Here is a 21,395-nt window from a genome sequence, read left to right as displayed (position 1 = left end):
CAATAACATGTATGGATTTTGAATTGGCGTAATAGTTCCCCTTTAAGTTTTAGCTAGCCTAAGCTTACGTTATTTTAGCCAGCACTACCAATAACTCATGTCTAATACAAATTTTGTTTTTATAATACAACCGAAAATGAAATTGGCTCACCATTCTCTCCACGAAAAAGCTAGCTTAGCTTAGTTTAGCTTAGCTTAGTAGGTTAGCTAGCTAATGCTCGAGCTCTAGCTGTTGGCTAATTATGCACAGGTGTGTGTAATTAGGTAGGTCTGCTGTATATTGGCACTAGTGCACCAATCAGACGTGAGAGCAGGAAACATGCCTGATGTCACCGGATGTGAACATTTAAGTCACCTATTCAAATTAGCTTCAAAAGACAAAAGAATCTTAAAACACACAGTAAGACTTATATGAATTTATGTCAACTTACACCTTCAGCATCATTATTACACAGCTCAACGTTTCTTTCTTAATAGTTTGGGTTTGCTGACATCTGCTGGTGAATGTAAAAATAACACCACATAGCACTACAAAAGGTTACAGGAATTGGCCTGAGACAAGATATATAGGCTATTTATTATTTGATGCGTGTTTAGGCTTTGAAAAAACATATCAGCATACGTTTGATTGAAAAACAGGTAATAGCTACTTACTGAATGAAGCTCCATGACCGTCTTGCTTATATATCCGACCATCTCAGCCCTGGAGCTCCTCTCCAGAACCTCTATTTACTACCTATAGGTGGACTGGTGGTTTATTCCCAATTTAAGCCTCTTCTCAGCAGCAGCTCACCATGCATACTGCACATACAGCCTTCTGATTGGTCAGTTATCTCATATTGGAACTCTGCTCACTATCACTCTGCATCTGTGCTCCTGACTACTGTATTGTGTGGGTGAGGTGGTTGTGTCTGCTTCTGCTGGCATGCTGCTGTGTCATTGTTAGCATTTCCACTGCTAACAATGCTCTCCCAGTGCTATTGTTTGCATTTCCACAGGCCAATAGACTGCAGGCACTGATGAACATTGGGAACATTGTTTCAGTGAATTCTGTGGACTGTGGTATTTTATTTACAGGGAGATCTGGTGGGAATATATCAATGTGCACATTTTCTTCTCCTCAAAGCCATTATTGCTTCTCATCCACTTGTGTTCAAGATCTAAAATAAAGGCTATTTTGGCACCACTGATATTTCCTTGTTGGTCAACTTTGATGTCAACCTTAATATGTTAAATTTAAAGTCAAACCAACAGATTTTAAAAATAAGACACATATACAGTACATATTTCATATACAGTATATGTCAGTCGCCCCTTTTCAAGCTGATACATGTCCCACAGTACCCCCAAAGCTGCTCTGCATCAAGCGGGAAATCAGATTGATGAATTATTGATGGAATACAAATCTTGTTTACTCCAGGCTGAGTTGTCAGATGTAGCCCAGGAGGCTCATGTGACACATTATAACACTATTTGCCTTGCTAGTTCAAATCATGCTGCTTTCTCCACTCAGGTTGGTTTGTGAACTGTGGGTGAGATGGAGGTAGAGTCAAAACGTGGCATTTGTGGATGTGAGAGCTGTGGCTATTTCACATGGTGAACCAGAGTGCAGGTGAGAGACCAACAACACCAATACATTTTCACCCTAGCAATAAAAGACAGGTGAACTGAAAGGCCAGGACCAATGCATTACTGTATATATAAGCAGCCACTGGGCCAGTGAAAGATGGCATCCACCTGTTGACGCTTAGATATGGAACATAATGTATGCTGTGCAGTATGTTGTATGGCATGAGACAGATCTTTTTGCCAAGACTTATGGAGACATTGGCTACACTGCAAACTTTAAACAAAAAATGCCTCTTTAAAACTGGAGCAATGCCAGCACAGAGGCTTGGAGAAGATAAGAGATATGGACAAAATGTTCTGGACCTTGGCAAGGAATCTAAGTCTGTGTGCATACTCCAGTGGTCTGTATGCACAGAGAGGACTGTTTAAAGAAATACTTCACCCACAGAATGATCATTTGTATATCGGATTCTCACCCTGAGTTGCCTTGAATTTGTAAAGAAAACTTTTTTCCTCTGTGTTTGGATTCTGGAGGCATGCGAAGAAAACAAAACTTTTTTCATGAAGTCAAGGTAACATGGGGTGATGATCATTTTGTAGGTATTCCTTAAAGAAAGTATTCCTTAAAGAAAAGCCAGTGAGACATTCATGAAATCCTTGACTGTTCAACTTGGACCTTGATAATTGATGTTACTAAACCCTTTGAGTGTACAGTACCGTGGGACACCTTGGTAGCAAAGTGGTTAAGGTGCGTGCCATGTTCTCCCAGTGTCCCCAGTTTAGTTTTGGTTGTGGTCCTTTGTTGCAGGTCATACCCCTGTCTCTCCCCTTGTTTTCCGTCTTCCTCTACATTGTAGTGTCCAATAAGGCAGTGGTTCCTAACCTTTTCTTGAAGACGTAGACACCCCTATACGATGAACTCATGACATTCGTCAAATGAAGCTGTAGCGAAAGTTCAGTCAGATAGACAATACCTTTCATGCTTAGGCTATAAGTTTTCTTCCTCACCCTACAACTCCTCGCATGCATGCTCACTCACCATCTCTGGGTGTCACTGTTTGGGTTTGTCAATTGAATCATCAGCCGTTTCAGCTGATTCACAATCAGCCAATAGCACAGCGGCACACCTTTCTCTGTCAGCCTATCATCTTATTGCTACTCATTTTAAATCTGTCGTAGTTCTTTCTTGCTGCAGTCGTGCGCACCCTCCAACTCCCAACACCACCTAGTCTTTACAGATTCATCAGCCTCATGTGCCTCAGCAGTCAGCAGCCTCAGAGTCAGCAGCCACCACATGGACTCCATGGGGGGATTTATCTTGCTGCCGCTTAGATGTCTCTCAATCACAAAATATCTCCCTCTGGTGTCTATACGCCAAAGACTTCTGTCAAATCTTAATCAGCACAAACGTTAAGCTATTTCAGTCATTACTTTTAGCTGACTAGTTTCAACTGCATATTCATGACTTTTACATTAACGCTTTCAGTCATTTAGCTGTTACTTTTAGTTAGCAAAATGTTTAATCTGTATCTTCATCATACTTTTAGCTTCTTTTTAACCATTTATCCGAGTTTTTAGCCAATTGTTCAGACTTCTCAGCTCGCTTGCTAACCACTTTTCCTGCAATCAACACATTGCATTCAAGTTACAGCTGACTCAATATATGGATTTTTTTTTTTAAATGTTCAAATCAAATTGTTATTTAGATGTTTCAAATTAGCTGAACAACAGTGCAATATTTCCATTGCCCAATTTGTAATCGCAGAGGTACCGCCTAGGGTACAAATACCCTTTGTTGGAAATCACTGCAATAAAGGCAAAAAATGCCAAAATGGTAACATTAAAACCTGAAAATAAAGAGCACTAAAGGTCCAGGAATCTTTCAAAAATACATAAAAAGTGCTTTACAAGGTGTTGATCTTTCAATGTAATGGCTAAAAAAAATAAGTGACAGTGACAGTATGTAAATTTGTGCAAAATGTGTCTACGCATAAAGTCAGGCACTTGGGACGATAAATTATATTCCTGTCTGCCTATTACTAATCCAAGTACAAGTACAAGTAGAAACAACTTTGTGGCCAGGAAACAATCATGCAGATACCATTAGCACCTCTATCATGGAATGATACAGTGCAGTATGCAGAAAGTATTCAGACAATTCATGGGTTGTTCCTGCAGCCTGATAGTTAACCGCAACATCCATGCTTTGATTGGCTGCTGGGGACCTTACCTGCATGTCATACCCTTGTCACAAAAACACCACTGAGCTCCATGTGACACGCATGATTCTATGTACTGTCTATCTTTTGTTCGTCCCCTATCTTCATAGCCAGAGCACTACTAAACCATCAGCGTGCTGTTTCAACATGAGGTATGCACTGGAATGAGAGAGACAGTGAGAGAATGAAAGATCAATATGTAACAGGGCCTTGTAGCCTTCTTTGATTGCTCCATTGTGAAGCAGATTATCTTGGCTAAATGACAAATTGAATTGGCGGCATCTGAATCTCAATTAATGAGCCGGTCACACAAAGGTATTTCAACAAATAAAGAATTTAAAATTGTTGTCTGCTTTAATTGTTTTGCACTGCTCCATCAGTGATTAACAACAAAAGGATCATTGGAGGATAGTTTGCAAATCTGTGGTGTTTTGAACTCCATTTCATTTTTGAAAATGAACCTGCTTTTCATCAGCAAGTCACTGCAATGATTCATCTTTGGCAGCTGCACAGCACGAAGGTGCACCCATGGTGTAGTTTGGGTTTGCTGACACCTGCTGGTGGAGAGATGAGTATATCAGTCTCAGAGTGAATATGACGATGGGCTCTGCCGTAGCAATGTGTAATGAGCACACAAATCATTTTACAGGCCTCTGGCAACACATTTTTTCTTTATTCAGAGTAAGATGTGTCAACATCCAGCATGACAAAAATTGTACAAAGTTCACAATTTATAAATGAAATATCACAGCAACTTGTGATCTCACACATTTATAGCAAAATTAAAATGTCAACAAATCCATGCTGTGTAGTACAAAAATAAATCAAACTTCAGTTCCACAGAGAGCACAATAGTTTATACAAAATCCTGTCTTTGTTAATGGTCACTGAAAACAATCTCAAAATGAACTGGCTCAAATAAAATAATAAACTCTGATGAATTCACAATAATTTATATGAAAAGTCAGCTTTCTAAATATGTGACGACCTTTTTGTGTTCCCTATAGATAGTCACAGATAACTCTATTCAGATTTGTTATTTATGTACCAACATCAGATGAGCAGCCGGTTTGTGCTTTAAAATCCCTTTTCCCTTTTTACTGATAATGAGAATTAATTCAAAAACTGGTACTAGCTATTACTCTACTGAAGCATTACTATATTGGCAAAAAGCTGCAGACACGATGCTGTGGAAAAAGGCGTATGCAGTCATGGATGATGGGTAGTAGAGTCCTGAAAGAGGACAGTAAAGTACAATAGATGAGATTCAATCAGGTGAAGGACAAGCACCTTTTGCATTAGCTCTCGAAAAGGCAATTCTGAACATGATCGCTAACAACTAGAACAACAGAATGGAGGGGTGCATACAGTCAGGCATACGGGCACGACGCTGGATTGTATCACCCCTCGAAGGTCTCGTTTCACCATTTCTTCAGCTTTTTTTAAAACCTTGAATTGATTGACTATTTAATCCTTTGTACAGTGATTAGATATAAAGTGCTGCTGGGGGATAACTTCATCTTCCTAAAACATAGCAAAAAAAATGAAAGAACAATGTTTTTACACTTGATAATAGCCTACAGTATAACTGCTATGGTTATAATCATCCTCTTCTCTGATTTCAAGTCCCTGTTCTTCCACTCTCAGTGGTACTAAATCCACGCCTACAGTGGCTCCAAGCAGTTGGTTGCTCCAATCGTGTGCCAAAGAGGTCATCTGGAAAATTGCACGCCGCCGTACGTAAGGATAATATCTTCAAGGACAAGTGCAAATAGTCTACTGGCACATAAGTGGGGACAGTGACCCTGTAAGTCCTGCTGTCATACTCTATAAATACTCTTTACAAAACCCTCTGAAACCCTCCTTTTAGGCTCTCGGGTACTGCTTTTAGTTTCTGTAAGAACATCAAAACATGGAAACGAAGGTGTCCCTGTGCAAAATTGTACAGAAAAAAAGTGGAACTCATATACTTTCACTTCTAAAACTCAATGTCCAGGTTCCCTCCTCTTTTTTAAAAAGACTTTTTGTATTAAAAGATTTGTATAAAAATCAATATTTTACATAGGTTATATTAAAAAGATTCATGTCACCCCGCTATGCTTATAAACAAGAAATTGCATATACCCAACCTTTTTTTTTTTTCCTTTGCAGATTGCATCCCGTACCGACTATAAACAAATGATTTAGTTATTATATTGCTGAGACATTTCTTGACCCTAGCAACACAAGTCTTGGAATTGCGCAGATTTGATACTAGAAAGGCTAGAATGTGGTCTCTATAGGTCATTGTCTTTACACATTGTTTCTATTTGAGATTAGTTAAGGATGAGCATGTGAACATGCATGCACCGCACAGATGTGTTCCTCTAGGAATTAATTGGCTCTCCTAGATAATGGGATTTCCACCATCGGGTTTCCGTGTAATGATGTTTACAATATAACTATTCATACATACATTCATACATACATCAGGTCAGTTTCCTCTCCGGATTCATTTACAGCACCAATTAAAAATGCCCCCACCTACAGCTACACATCTTTTTTTTCCATCAAAACAAAACACAAACGTTTCTCAAGCATTGTCAGAAAATAAAGCGATCCGCAAACCAGTTCTTGCTCTTGAACAATCTACACGCAAGAAGAAGAAGAAGAAGAAGAGAAGAAGAAAAAACATCTAAAATCATTGAGTCCAAAATCATCCAGTGAGGAGAAAAATATGTAGCTTCCTCCTTGCTTGTAGTTTTTTTCATTTTTATTTCACTGTCCAGTTTTTTTTCATCTAAAATGCTTTTTTGTCAAGCAATAAAAAGAACTCACGTTCCATTATCATTAGCTTACTGTTCAGAAATATACACTAAAAATGTGCATACATGAGCAGCTAGAAACATTACATGACACTATGTCAGCTCATATGAAAACGTACAAAATGTGAATGTCCTCAAAAACTATTTTGCCATTTACTCTTTTATGTTTTTCCTCAAAGCAAGGCCCGAAAAGAAAAGAAAGAAACGAAGAAAGAAATTATCTCGAGGTCTTTCTACGCATCACACCTCTTTTTTTGAGAGAACAGAATTGAGAATATATAACACTATATAAGTTACTGCACCGAACCATCACTGCCTGTTTGTATGTGGATTTGATACATCAGCCACACCTGCTGGGGGAACAAAAATCTCCCTTTGCTCAATGGTTACACTTGAATCCCTTGAACTGCTTGCTTGATGTTTTCCAACAGGGCTTTGTTTTCTGGGCTCTGGTACTGGTCTTGGTTTGTGTACATGTCTGTCAGAGTGGTGACGTAGGCGTCAAAGTTCTGCTCGCTTATTGGCTCCTGCAGGACCAGAGACACAACATGATGGCCATTAGAGGAAAACAGAGGTGACAGAGGATTTAAGATGTCTCTAATCTTCCTATAGAATGTGTTATGATCTAAATGTCAACATTATTTTTTCTGTAATGTTAAGTTTCACAATTTGTTTTTCGGTTTCTTTTAAGGGACAGTTCACCCTAAAATAAATAATACATATAGTTCTGCTAGTGTGAGTTGCTGAGCGTTGGAGATATTGGCTGTACAGATGTCTGCCTTTTCTCCAAACTAATGGAACTAGATGGCATTTGGCTTATGGAAAAAGCGCCAAAAAGTACATTTGAAAAACTCAACAGCAATGTCTCTTTCCAGAAATCCACAGACCTTGTGCATCACACAAGCATACAAACAAGGTAAACGTCTCTACAGCAGATATCTCCAACACTCAGCAACTCACACCAAAACAATCTAGACTGATAAATAGAACTACAGGTAAGAGGAGAAATATGTATTTCATATTTGAGGGTGAAACTTCAAGTATGAACCTGAAAATGAGCAAAATAAGTCCCTTTAAAATGAAGTCATCGACTCACTTGCTGGTGCATCTGTAAGCAGCTGTTATTCCTTAGAGGAGGCTCTTTGTGTGCCAGTGGTTTCTATGGAAGCAAAGGAGGGACACATTTCTTTTAGCTCGCTTTGAGAAGCAAAGTTGTTGTTCTTACATTTGAACACTAGGTGGCAGTATTTGATATACAGCCAGACAGAAGAAATTAACTGGAAAACAGAAGCTGGACATACAGTAGATGAAGACATACAGTATAAGGCAAGACAAACAGAGCCAGGCCAGCCCATGTAATGGTGTCAGAATGGCACAATGGTTACAAGGAGGAAAAATTCTAAGCATCAGGGACTTTTTTATCAGAACAACGGCTGGAATATAAAAGGATGTGATTAAAAAAATAGCTTGCCATTTAGACAGGATTCTTAACTGTAATTCATTCGTTTGTCAATGAATGTTAACTTATCCATCATGCAAGAGGATAACATGAATGAATGGCATAGTGAAGGATGAAAAACAGGATAACAGCGTGTGTTACTATGAAACTCAAAATGTAATAATTTTTACTTTTTCTTCAAGAGCCCAAAATTTTTGCAACACACTTTACGAAAAAGCCTTCTATCATATTAGCACAAAAAACCCTCACTGAAGAGCCTACACCATTGTTTAACCTACACCATCGTTGCTGTAGTTGGAGTTGCTACCACTTTCAAAAAATGCCCAATCAAACCTCATTTCCCAACTCCCCCTCACTATTTGGAAAGACAAGCAATGCTCCACATTTTAGACTAAGCATGCACAATAGGCTGTGGTTAAATACACAAATAAATGAGTAAGCTGCTATAATGCTACGGTTAGCTATGTTCTGCAACTTGCCGGCTTGCCGTTCCTGGTGGCCCTTACCATATGAGGGAGCTGGACATTAGCTAAACTGTTAATCAGTGACTGGCTGAGGTTGGCCAGCTCATGCAGGAGAGATTCATTTTGCTGTTCAATCACCTTGTTTTCCTCCTCTATGGACTTCAGGTTGGACTCCATTGTTGTGATCTGAGGAGAGGACGGGCGGATGACAGGATGTTAAGAACACAGTTTTGTATTCACATGGCGAGTGCGCACCGCTGCTGACTCAGATATACAGAAACACAGGAGCAGACAGGACGTGACTTACCTGTGTTCTGAGTTTGATCATGTCTGCTTCCACTTGTGAATTTGATTCACTTATATCTTTGATTTCTTCATCCAGCTGTTTGATCTCCTCTTCGTGCTCCAGTCCTACAGAGGAAGAGCGGCATTAACACTGACACATTACTGCAAGGCCTCAGTCATAAATTAGATTAACGGCCTTTATGTTGGACTGAAGTAATTAAAAATGACACAATATGACTGTGTGGCTATGTCAGAATTCTGCTGGACACTATGTGTGACTGTCTTCACCTCTACAATACGACTGGGGCAGGTCATTTTAGCTGATTAAGACTCAACAATCCCTCAGACAAATTACATTATGATCCTGTCACATCCCTTTATGAAGTGTTGAAATACACTGCATTCAAGGGTGAAGTGTTAGCAAAACAGATGGAGCACACAACCACAAGCTAGTCCAGATATTCCATGTCTGATAACTGCTGAGTCCAGCCCTGTTCTTCTAGATTGGAGCCACTCTTCTCATTATTTACACCCTACCCCTGAATGGCAGTTCATCTCCAATGTAAGCCTTTGTTCAGACAATGCTCTCCACACACGCCCTCCTGATTGGTTTATTATCTGAAATTGGAACTTTGCTCAGCAAATCATTCCATGTCCACATTCCTGATTGGCTGTATTGTGTGGGTGAGTGGTAGCTTTAGTTACCGTTGCTGGCACGTTGCTGCTTTATTGTTAGCATTTCCACCCCGGAGAGCCTGGCTTTCCTCATGGCGGAGGTGGCACGTGGACAACCCGACAAACTGAAGGCAGCAACAAGGAGAGGAAGCATTGTTTCAGTATATTCCACACACATGAGACAACTGCTGGATTTTATATATAGGAAGGCTGGGAAAAAACATTCCACTAAAGAAATACTTCACCCGCAAAAGTTACTCATTGCATGTCACCTCGAATTAATGAGAAAACTGTTTTCTTGCATGCTTCCTTGGTGAACAGAGAATCCAAAAAGGTGAACATTTGTCATGAATTGAATCAGGGTCCACATTAACAACAGAAAAAACATTTCAAAAAATCTGTTGTCAAACTCTCACTCAACTTGTGTAGTATAATCCAAGTTTCATTTATCTTTCCAAACATGCACTGGCTTGCCTTTTTTGGGATGCTCTGTAGTTTTTCTCATGAATTATGGGTAACGTGGTGAGTGACTGATATGCAAGTGTCATTTTGTGAGTGACATATTTCATTAATGTCAGTCTCACAGAAAAGTCAAACGTGCTTTATTGTTGAGAGTTTGATGGAAAGACTAATAGCACACAAGTTCCCTATACCCACCTCCGATGTGTCAGGAAGCTGCCGCTAACGTGACCCGAGCCATCGCAGCCTGGCGTGGGGCAGGACATGCCCTCTGTTTTTCCAGACTTCCACGTGAACTGGATGCCATTTAAGTAGCCGTCCTTTTGTCTCTTGGCTGCTATGGGGCATCCCGATGCACTTCTGTGGGATGCGTACTTCCCTGTCACGTGTCCCTGGCCATCACAACCTGGGACTGGACACCTGGAGGGACAGAGTGCAATGTTCTTAGAGAAGACTCTCTCAACAGTTTAATTCACTTTCATCATTTATTTATTCAACCACAACCTTCATTTGCTCAAATATACAAAGTTGATACCATTGTCTTTAATCTATATTGAAGACATTAGGGCTGGCATGATATGCTTAGCTCCCAATTTGATACTTTGATTGATATGTTTGATATGTATTGCGAATTTCCAAGTACTGTGATTTAATATTATCACTTATTGTGATTTCTGTTCAAACTCTGAACACTTTACCAAGGGTAAAAAGTTGAATCATACACTTACAGATACTTATATCATGTGGCATATTTCCAAAAAACATTTTCAGTTAATCAATAATTATTAATCAGTTGATTAATAATTCAGGTCATTGGAATTACCTGAGTTTAGGGCAAACCTTGACTGACTGATCCCTAACTGCCCTGACTCTCCACCAGATCAGCAAACTTTCTGTTGCTGCTGTTACCCAGGTAAGACCCACTCAACATTGGGGTTTGTGCTGGCTTAATTTGAGTTGTTACAGCAGATAACTGAGGGTTCGTGTCCTTGAACCACCCACTATTTTCTTTTTTCTTGCTTTGGCTTTGTTTGTCTTTAAACAGATATGACATCAAGTTACCTGTAGATTTAAACAATAAAATTGGTAACTTTTTCCACCTTGGCATAAAATAAAATTTAAAATTTTTGAATTGTTGAATTTGCAAGGGCGTAGTTTTCGTTTCAGCATTGGGGAAGACATTTTAAGCATATGTAGTTGCACATGTTCTAAATACTGAGGGGGAAATCCACCTATGTAAATTTTAATTACATTGATTCAGGCATTAAAAACTTAATGAAAAAAAAAAGAGAGAGACTTATGTGAATACATTTTTTTTACCAACCCCTTTTCCCCATCAAAGAGTGACCTACTGAGTCTGTACTAGCTCCCTGGTATACCCTTCAGTCTGCTTGCCTCCTGAGTACTAAAACACCATAGACTGTATGTGTGGATATCATTTTTCTGGTTCCCTCTATCTCTATTGCTTTGATATAAACAAAGATACCATCATCTTATTTAAAGCTGTCCCAGTGGCAGTCTTATCGCAGTCTTGGAATGCTGACAGTGCATCAACACCATGCTAATCAGATGCAATGAGGCAGTAAATTATTCCAAATGTCACAGCTCGCAAAATGGATTATAGCTAAAGCTAGCTACAGTTGTGAAAGCATCAGTTCTGTCTGCAAATAGCAGCTACCTGGTGTTATATCAGCTTTGTGGCTTTTTGACTGCAAATAAATAAACAAATAAAAAACAGGGGGCATCACATGCACTGCTGTGAAACACAGTGTGTTTTTCTTGCATTTGAGATCTTTCCTCTCGTGAATATAGATCAGAAGTCACAGGAATTAGCTTCACTAACCCATCCACTCAGGCTCCCAAAACTTAACCAAGAGTGGTCAGGACTGTTAAATTCCAGCAAACAATTCCATCCTGCACCTCCAGCCCAAATCTTCCTTTCTCATTTTCATTATCTACAGTCTTAATGGAGTATGACAGTCTCTACATAATATTTAGTTTTATGTAAATTATCCCTATTCCCTCTTGACATACATACAGTCAGGTCCATAATTATTTGGACAATGATACAGTTGTCATCATTTTGGCTCTGTACACCACCACAATGGGTTTTAAATGAAACAATGAATACCTGCTAAAAGTGCAGACTCTCAGCTTTCATTTAAGGCTTTTTTCAAAAATGTAGTATGAACCGTGTAGGAATGACAAGCATTTCTTCACACAGTCCCCCAACTTTAAGGGCTCATAAGTATTTGGACAAACTAACATAATCATCAATTAAACAGTCAGTTTTAATACATGGTTGCAAATCCTTTACAGTCAATGACTGCCTGAAGTGTTGGACACATAGACATCATCAGATGCTGGGTTTCTTCCCTGGTGATGCTCTGCCAGCCCTTTACTGCAGCCGTCTGCACTTCCTGCTTGTGTTTTGGGTGTTTTGCCCTCAGTTTTGGCTTCAGCAAGAGAAACGCATGCTCAATTGGATTCAGGTCAGATGATATGACTTGGCCATTGCAGAACATTCCACTTCTTTGCCTTAAAAATGTCTTTGGTTGCTTTTGCAATATGCTTCAGGTCAATGTCCATCAGCACTGTGAAGCATCGTCCAATGAGTTTTGAAGCATTTGGTTGAATCTGAGCAGATAATGCAGCTCCAAACACTTTGAAACCCCACACATTCACTGAACAAGAGCATAACTTGCGTGCAGCAGCACGCCGCAGTACGCTTAGGTGGTCACATGATCTCTCACGGGCACCTTCCTGGCAGGTCAGCCTGCTGCTAAACAAACATTAGCGAGACAACATAGCAACACTGCCCACGGATGCTCCAGCAGCTTCGGAAGACGTGGGTCAACTGTAGTGATAGGTCCCAGCCTGTCAAGCTAAAGTTCGCAGTACCGGAAGACCGTCTACGGAGCTACCTAGCCTAGCCACAGTTAGCTGAACGAAGCGGCAACATGGCACAGTTTCAAGTCTCCCCACCGTAAAAGTTCACCTTCAAGGCTGAAGACTGGCCTAAATGGATTAAAGGCTTCAACAGATTCCGCATTGCTTCTGGATTGGAGACCCAAGCAGAAGAGAATTGCAGGAATGTGATCTTTGAGAGAGTGAAGTTTAATCAGCGGTTTCAAGAAACGGGCGAGACGGCCGACCGTTTCATTACGGCGCTGCACTGCCTGGCAGAGCACTGCGGTTACTGGGCTCTACATGATGAGATGGTGGGGGACAGGCTTGTGGTGAGTCTGCGGGACAAACGCCTATCTGAACAGTTGCAAATGGACCCGGAATTGACGCTACAAAAGGCCGTCACCAGAGTCAAACAGAGAGATCAGGTAAAAAAGCAGTGAGAAATGTTAAGAACATTTTTCCATTAATATCATCCATGAGAAACAATTAATGAGCTATAACTCAGGCTGTTAAAAACACATACTTAAAAGAATATCGTCTAATTATCGTTATTTTCAAAATCCCCCAAAATATCGAGATATCATTTTTTGTCCATATCGCACATCCCTATTGCTAGCCTCTCCCAGGACTGCACCTTTCCTCATCCTCTTCAGAAAGTACTTTGGACACCAGTTCAAGCCATAAATGTCTCAGCTGTTTGAGCCACATATCAGCTCACAGCACACTTCATCAGTGACCTGAGAGCCAAACGGGTACAACCTGGTAACAGATCCAGAGCTGTGCTGTTGAGGCAAACATCCACCAGTCTGTGATGAGAGCCTCATGTGTGCTATGTAACAGTTCAGAAGAGCCAAACTGACTGCCATCCAGAATTGCATCATGTCCAGATACAGAGCCTAGTAAGATGTTGTGTTTAATGCCACACTGGCAGCACAACAGGTTAGGGACTGTACAAAAATGACTGGGGTTGGGAGGGGGGCTGAACCACGTTTCATACTCTAAAACTGCAAGACCCTTCCCTCAATTTTGATTTGTTGATGCCCTTTTTACCTAAGATCTTAGAAAAAGTTGTCTCTAATAAACAGATTTCTTTCATGAACAGCAATCAAATTTCTAAAAAAAAATTCAATCACCTTTTCGCTCTCAAGACAGCACCGAGACTCTGATCAAAGTCTCCAATGACTTACTGCATGCCATCAACAAAGGCCTGTACTCCATTTTAATCCAATTTTCCCTAATCTCAGCCTTTGACGCAGTGGACCAAATTTGTCTTAATCAACCACCTGAAAAACTTTGTTGGCATCAGTGACATGGCCATGCTTGGAGATGCCTCTCCCTCTTATGTTCCTTTCTTTGGTGGGGTCCCTCAGGTGTCTATACTGGGTCCCCTCCTATTTACCATATGCATGTTACCACTGGAGCTTATCGTGTGTAGACATACAGTGGGATACACTTTCATTGCTATGCAGATAAGCAACTCATGTCCCTTTGAAGCCGAGCACCACCGATGTCTCTTATTTTATGTCCAAAAATTTCCTGCAATTGAATGACTCTGAATCAGAAATATACATATATGTATATATATATATATATATATATATATATATATATATATGTGTGTGTGTGTGTGTGTATATATATATATATATATATATATATATATATATACAGTACAGGCCAAAAGTTTGGACACACCTTCTCATTCAATGCGTTTTCTTTGTTTTCATGACTATTTACATTGTAGATTCTCACTGAAGGCATCAAAACTATGAATGAACACATGTGGAGTTATGTACTTAACAAAAAAAGGTGAAATAACTGAAAACATGTTTTATATTCTAGTTTCTTCAAAATAGCCACCCTTTGCTCTGATTACTGCTTTGCACACTCTTGGCATTCTCTCCATGCAGAAGGAATGAATGTTTTTTCCAATATTTATACTTATACAACTATTATATTATTTAAGGCTGCAACTAACAACTATTCGATGATAATAGTAATAATAATAACTTAATGTTTATAGCACCTTTATAGTACAGAATTGCAAAGTGCTTTACTGTGCTTTCCTTCTTCCTTTACAGCTCCTCTAATAATTTTTGTACAGTCCCTTAGTGTTAAGGGTTAGACCAGGCCTCCTGGCATGAGAGCCAGTGCAAGTTATAAGAGAACACTACCCCATGACAGAAAAAGTCTCCAATAATGAATGATCATGCAAAGGCCCTGATCTCTAATCTGAAGAGCGCACACAAACAAAGATTACTGACCCTCCCTCTGAGCATAATAAGCTCAAGGGAAAGAGTCAAAATGACGAGGTCATCATCCCTAATCCAAATAAGGGTATTTGAAAGATCAACAGGGGGAGTTAATTTACTCCCTTTATGTTCAATACTGCAGAAAGTAGAAAAGCTTTTAATTTAGAGTGTTTGTTTTGTGCACTCCATTCTATGGATTTTATATATTTCATTAACGAGTTACAACCACCATGTCTTCCTCTGAACCCAAGAGACTTTACTCATCTCTTTAAGTTCCTTACTAGTTTCCACACTTCAAATAGTGAGTCAAAAATATTTTTCAAAGATATTTTAATGTCATCAGAGCATACTGACAGGGCTACCTTTGGCAAACTGTCCTCAGACTCCAACAGAATGATTGGGGTTAGATCGAGAATGGCCAAAGTGTGTTATTTGTGCTCTGCACCACCAGAGAAATCAATGCAGCTGCAGGGCTAAGGCCAGAGAAGCCCATTGTGGGATTTAGGTAGAGTCCAATCAATCTCTCTCTGCCTCTATCTCTCCCTCTCTGCTCGCCTCTCTGTCTTTCCTTACCTGTGTGTCTGCAGGAGTTCACCAGAGACTGCAGAATCTCTAAACTGCTACAACCTTGCTCTTCTGAAGTTTCTCCTGCACCTTTAGATTTGGGCTGAAACTTTACACTCATACCGCATTTGTCTTGTCAGGGCTAATACAGATTTATACCTGCTTGCATCAGTGCACTCAAAGAGCAATGTAATGATCAGAAAGCAGCACATTGCTCTTTTGTTCCCATTCACGCTGCTTACTTGCATCATTATAAAACAGACATAAATAATGTGATAAAGTATATTTCACATGGGAAATGTAAAGTAAGCAGTGAATAGTTAGCAGTGTTGGCAGCAGGAGGAGGAGTTTCAGTTTCAGGGTTTTAAACGGTGACAGAAGATTGATGATCAGTGTCTGTACTGTACCTGATAGGCTCCTGGTCCTCCTTGTTCTCTTTACTGTGGATGATCTTTATCCCACTTTTCCTGGCCCGCGGACACCCTGAGAGACTGCAGATAAATGACAGTGTTACAAAGTGGAAACACACAGTATGTGTGTGTGTGTGTGTGTGTGTGTGTGTGAGAGAGAGAGAGAGACAGACAGACAGACAGAGAGAGATGGGGAGAAAAGCAGAAGCAGAGCAAAGTTTACATAAGGTCAATTTAAGATGTATGCGAGACAGAGAAGAGAGAGAATAAAAAGAAGGGGGGGGGGTTCATGTGTGCAGAGTGTGTGTGTTGTACCTTCTGTGTGAGGCGTAGTTGCCAGTGATATGTCCCGAACCATCGCACCCTGGTGTCGGGCACCTGGGGCAGAAAACACAAAAAAGGGCTCAGGGCCTACAGCAAAAGTTCAGCATCTTGAGGATAATTTACTCCATGTGGTGCATATAATTTATAGCTTCTACGGTTGTTGTTATTATGCCCACTGCCTACTGAATGTGACAACACAGATGCAAACATTTGCTTCACTATGGTTATAATTAGAGTGCAAGATACTCTATGATAACTGGTAGCAGTCCTGTGTCATGCATGCCGGGCTAGGACAGACAGGGATTACTGTGCTATATATCAGCCACTCGTCTTGAAATAGCGATACGACGATGCCATAAAATTTAACATCCTATAGTTTGTGAAAAATGTCAGTGGAAACATCTCACAATTACAAAATGTGAGGAATGTGTATCCCTAATGCTATTTTTATTTATGTGTTTGAAGATTTAAAAACTTTTTTTTCTTCAGATCAAATAAAAAAGTGTTTTGTGTATGGATTGTTTTATGTCAAATCAGACTTTTCCAATACACTGCTGAGGGGCTGGAGGCTATATAATGTATTTGGCTATATTCGTATATATACTGAATTGCACAACTATGGCAGGCAACTCAGGTATTATCCATGCTAGGAATTTTGGCACCAGCAAGACATTGGAGACTGTCCTCCCCCAAAATGACGACATAGGTCATTTGTACAAGCAGCTTACTACAACCTATTACATTTATTGCTAAGTGGCGACCTCTAGTGGCCGTGGTAATTATTCTGGAAGCAAAGACGGAAGTCAGGTGACATAGTGTACAGAGCCACAATAAGGAGGAGATTGGGCTGGATGGATGGGTCAAACACACACATGACTTTGTCTCGGGAGACTGGTGTTTTTGTCACATGTGAACCCAAAAGTCAGTTTCTATACACAAGTTAGCTAATCTTATGATACGTATGTTGCCCAAATAACTTTAAGTTATGTAACAGACCTACTTATTGTAACCAAAACCATGAGCTTTTCCTAAACCTAACCAACTAGTTTTGTTGATTAAACTTAACTGAGTAGATTTGGTGTCCATGTGTTTAAAACTGTAGCCATGTTATATGTGGTTTTAAAAGTCACTGGCAAATGACCTATTCTGTCATTTATATATGAAAATGTGTTAATCTCCTGCCACCTGTAGGGACAATAATTTAGGAAATGCTCCCATGGGTTGTTTTACAGGGTAGGAACAAAGGACCTATGTGGCTGAATGGGTTGAAGGACTTGTTGGATATAAAGCACATTTGCTCCCTGTTCATTGTCAGTTGTCTTTTCCTAAACGTTTCGACATTAAATTAACTCAACGGTTTAAATTTTAACCCCTCAAAAATGTGATTATGAGGTTCTCAGGGGGTTTTAGGTGTAAGTACAGGGCTCTGAGATCCCCTGACTCAACACATTTTACACGCAGGTTTTTGATTGATACATTATATAAGAATAAGGCAATTTTAAAATATTTTTCTTAAAGTCTTTTAGCATGAAAAGAAACTATGTGTTAGTCTACTTTGACCTCCCTACCTGCCTGTGGCACTCCTGTTGGTTCCTACCAAAAACATAAAACTTTAAAACTGGCCATAAATATATTAAAAAAGCTAAAAGAATCTGCTACAGCTGAGCACTGTAGTTTTTTAGCACTGTAGTTTTTTAACCAGAATTAATTTGTTGGGGACTATTTTCAGCTGCGAATTAATCCACAATTAATGTGGATTCGGGGTTGGTGTATGTTGGATTGAGTAAAAATAAACTACAGTGTGTGTTCATGGTAATAAAGGAACATGTCACCCAGTGCAACAGTGTGGCTCACTGATGTGTTTTTATTAGTGTTTGGACAACAGTGGAGCTCTATGGCACAGAGGAATAAGCTATTTATACTGTTGTGTTGGATACTAAGAATACTTGTTAAAAGGATCGATGCATTGTTGGTTTGGGTCTTTTTAAGGGATTTGTTGACAACATAAATATACGGAATATTACCAGGCTTGAAATAGTTTTCCTTAAAAAGCAGTGAAATACAGCTCCATATATGAGCAGCCCATCGTCTCTATCCATACTGTGCTCTTCATTCCCGCTTTACTAACACTAATAAGATTGACCTTGGCAGAATGAGCAAGACATACAAATCATACAAATATGAGTGAATCATCTCACGCCTTACTTGAGCTCTTGCGCGTTGTTGGCCAGCATACTTCGAATGCTTTTATCAGCTAAAGGACAACCTGAGAGACTGAAAAATACACCAGTGGAACATTAGTTACACCAGAATGACAAGTCACCCCCAACCACTGTAACACAAAATAATCTCTCAGACCACACTCGTCTCTACACTCAGACATACACAAACACATGCATACATAAAACATCAACCAGGAAATGCAAAAAAGCCATGATGCAAGTGCAGGGAGTTGATTTAATTAAGTTAACCCTCTGAGTATTTGTATTTGTAACAACAAGGAAGTCTTGTTTTGGTGCACTGTGTGTTCAAACAGGACTGGGTGAATTAAAATGAAGACATGGGGTTGTTTCCAAAGACTAGTTGGAATCATGAGCTTTTTCAGGGGAAATCTTATGTACTTGCAGCCATGTGCAGCCTCTGCACTGATATCATTCAGCCCTTGCAGACTCACCTCACATGGCAACACTCAACAATTCTGCTTAAGTCTTCTTACTGTGAATGGTAAATGCTTAGTCTGCATTGCACTGTTGGAAGGGCCTGGAGGACTGAATAACATCAGCTTAGAAGGCTTTACACCCGGCCCATTGAGAAATAATTTTATCCCAGGGTTCAGCTTAAAAATTAGCATGTATCCAATCTTTAATTAAATTAGTCTCTTTATTTCATGATACCCTTATTTCAGGATGTCAAGTTGCCAATAGTCAAAGGGCTAACAAATAAGAGAGAAAGAGAGACATTCTGCCTACAGGTGTTTGACAGCATAGTCGAGGTAAGCTGAAAACAATAAAGAGAAATAGACTTAGAATCCACCAGGAGAAAAGGAAGTCACACCTTCGATGTGAGGCGAAATTGCTCGTCAAGTGACCACTTCCATCACACCCCGGTGTGGGACATCTGCCACCGGAAAAATAGATAGATTTATAAGCCCAAAGGGAAGGAGAAGAAAATGTGAAAATTACAGAAAAAGGGGGTTGTTTCTGATTTTCTTTTTTTTCATTGTTGGTTTTCATTGTTTCCAGTTTAGCTTCACTGTCTGTGATTAATATTGTGACTCCTGAGATACAGCTACACTTGATATGGCATAATACTGACAACTAGTGTTGTGTCTTATAAAGATAAAGCATCAAAGGAGAGAAAACTGCAGTGAAGGCATCAGTAGAAGCTACCACCTCTGAGATCAGTGTGGACAAATGGATAAAGATGTAAATAAAAGTCATATAGCAAAGCTGGCAGCACAGGATGGGGAAGGGAGAGAGAAAGGTTGTCTGAGGTCAACTGGAGCAAAGAGAGGGATGAAAACAAAAGAAAAGAATAAGGTGAGGGGGTGGGGGGAAGCAGAGCATGAGTTGGGAAAGGCAAGTAGGGTGAGGTGGATAGGGGGAACACTGGGGCGTTAGTGAGAGTAGGGGGGCTCTTACGTTATCAGGTCCTTCTTACTCTCCTTGCACTGGACATACTTGGGTTTGGGGCTGGGCATGTTCACATCTGTGGTGTAGGAGCGGTCCTCCAGCAGGTCATGGAAGGGGTCCAGATCATCCGGCTGAGATTGGGTGAGAGCCGAGGGAAGGGAGGAGAAAAAGGGGAGGAGGGAGACAGGCAAGGAAAGGGGAAAAAGAGAGATGAAGACGGACAAACTAAACACTGACTCTTGACAGTGCCATTGGTGATTTGAATTTAATCACCAGGCCCATTTGTTTTGGACAGGAAGAGACCTCTGCAGTTACTTCGGCTCCCAGTAAAAACCTCCTGAATGTTTGGATCTTAAGTTATAAGAGAAAAAAGGCAAGTACAGATTAGCAGGTGCTGGGCAAGTGACCCGTCTCCGACATGCCGAACAGCTTCAGGGAACGTCTGATTCGTAATGTGAAACTGCTTTATTCGGTTTTTTATTGGTTTCAATTACTGGGTTCGTTTGTTTTGGAGAGTAGGAGATCTTGGATAATTCGGCTCACGGTAATAGCCAGGCTCAAGCTGGGCCATTGCATTTTCGTGTCGGCCACTGTAGTTCTCCTACAGGCAATCTGCAATCTCACTGCTAGATGCCACTAAATTCTGCAAACTGGACATTTAAAACTAGGAAAATACTTACAATATTCAAGATCTAAGACAATATCCAGTCTCATCTCACAATGATATATTGCCCAGCAGTACATTTTATTTACTGGCACATGATGAAAACTCATATCTTCCAGTTGTCTTTTTCCTCACACACACACACACACAAAACACACGCACACCTGTCAGACCATAGAGTCTTATCAATTTGAATGCTAATGGTTGAGCCTGTGTGACAATTGAGCCTCACCTGTCAGTCTAACAGAGCTCAAAAATAGAATCTCTGGGAGGAAATAATCAGTCAGTGCCAAATGAACAGTGTGTGTGTGTGTGTGTGTGAGAGCTCATTTGTGGGTTTGCACATGTTCATAGAGTATTCCTGTGTGCGTGCGAGAACAGAACATTCAGGGAGTTGGCTCGTTCTTTACTCGCAATGCACCAGTCAGTCACAAGATGGCACTGCGGTGTAGGGTCAGACCACTGTTGGCTGTGTTATGTGGGGCTGTGCTTTGTCTGCAGTGCATGCAGCCAGGGCACGACGGCTGTTGATGCAAATCCTCTTTCCTTTCTTCCATGCTCGCAGTGTATGTACAGTAATGCCCATAAAGAGACAGGTCCAGATACAGCCCAAATTATCCGGCGCTCAAGCTGTCTCGGAGTGCGTGATGCTGGGTCAGCCAGCGAGCTTCTCCAATTAAAGGGAGCACAGGCTGAGAGGCAGAC

General features: G+C 40.4%; 1 protein-coding gene across 10 annotated transcripts in view; it reads right to left on the bottom strand.

The window, feature by feature from the left end:
- Window positions 1-4,438: 4,438 nt before the first annotated feature.
- myt1lb (myelin transcription factor 1-like, b) overlaps window positions 4,439-21,395 on the bottom strand; it is a 125,596-nt gene continuing 108,639 nt past the window's right edge. For 4 of the 10 annotated variants that reach the window (XM_078174922.1, XM_078174928.1, XM_078174921.1 and 1 more), the window contains 11 exons: window positions 20,036-20,157; window positions 19,449-19,511; window positions 18,600-18,668; window positions 16,386-16,448; window positions 16,068-16,151; window positions 10,133-10,354; window positions 9,506-9,600; window positions 8,823-8,926; window positions 8,558-8,701; window positions 7,689-7,751; window positions 4,439-7,119 (listed from right to left, as the gene is read on the bottom strand). In XM_078174922.1, the coding sequence (XP_078031048.1) occupies window positions 6,979-7,119; window positions 7,689-7,751; window positions 8,558-8,701; window positions 8,823-8,926; window positions 9,506-9,600; window positions 10,133-10,354; window positions 16,068-16,151; window positions 16,386-16,448; window positions 18,600-18,668; window positions 19,449-19,511; window positions 20,036-20,157 (1,170 nt within the window). In that variant the 3' untranslated portion in view covers window positions 4,439-6,978. The remainder of the gene's footprint in view (window positions 7,120-7,688; window positions 7,752-8,557; window positions 8,702-8,822; window positions 8,927-9,505; window positions 9,601-10,132; window positions 10,355-16,067; window positions 16,152-16,385; window positions 16,449-18,599; window positions 18,669-19,448; window positions 19,512-20,035; window positions 20,158-21,395) is intronic. The other 6 variants (XM_078174929.1, XM_078174926.1, XM_078174927.1 and 3 more) reach the window with 3 other exon arrangements.

Source organism: Epinephelus lanceolatus, chromosome 15 (genome assembly GCF_041903045.1).
Source record: "Epinephelus lanceolatus isolate andai-2023 chromosome 15, ASM4190304v1, whole genome shotgun sequence".
Lineage (NCBI taxonomy): Eukaryota > Metazoa > Chordata > Actinopteri > Perciformes > Serranidae > Epinephelus > Epinephelus lanceolatus.
This window is presented reverse-complemented; position numbering and strand designations above follow the sequence as displayed.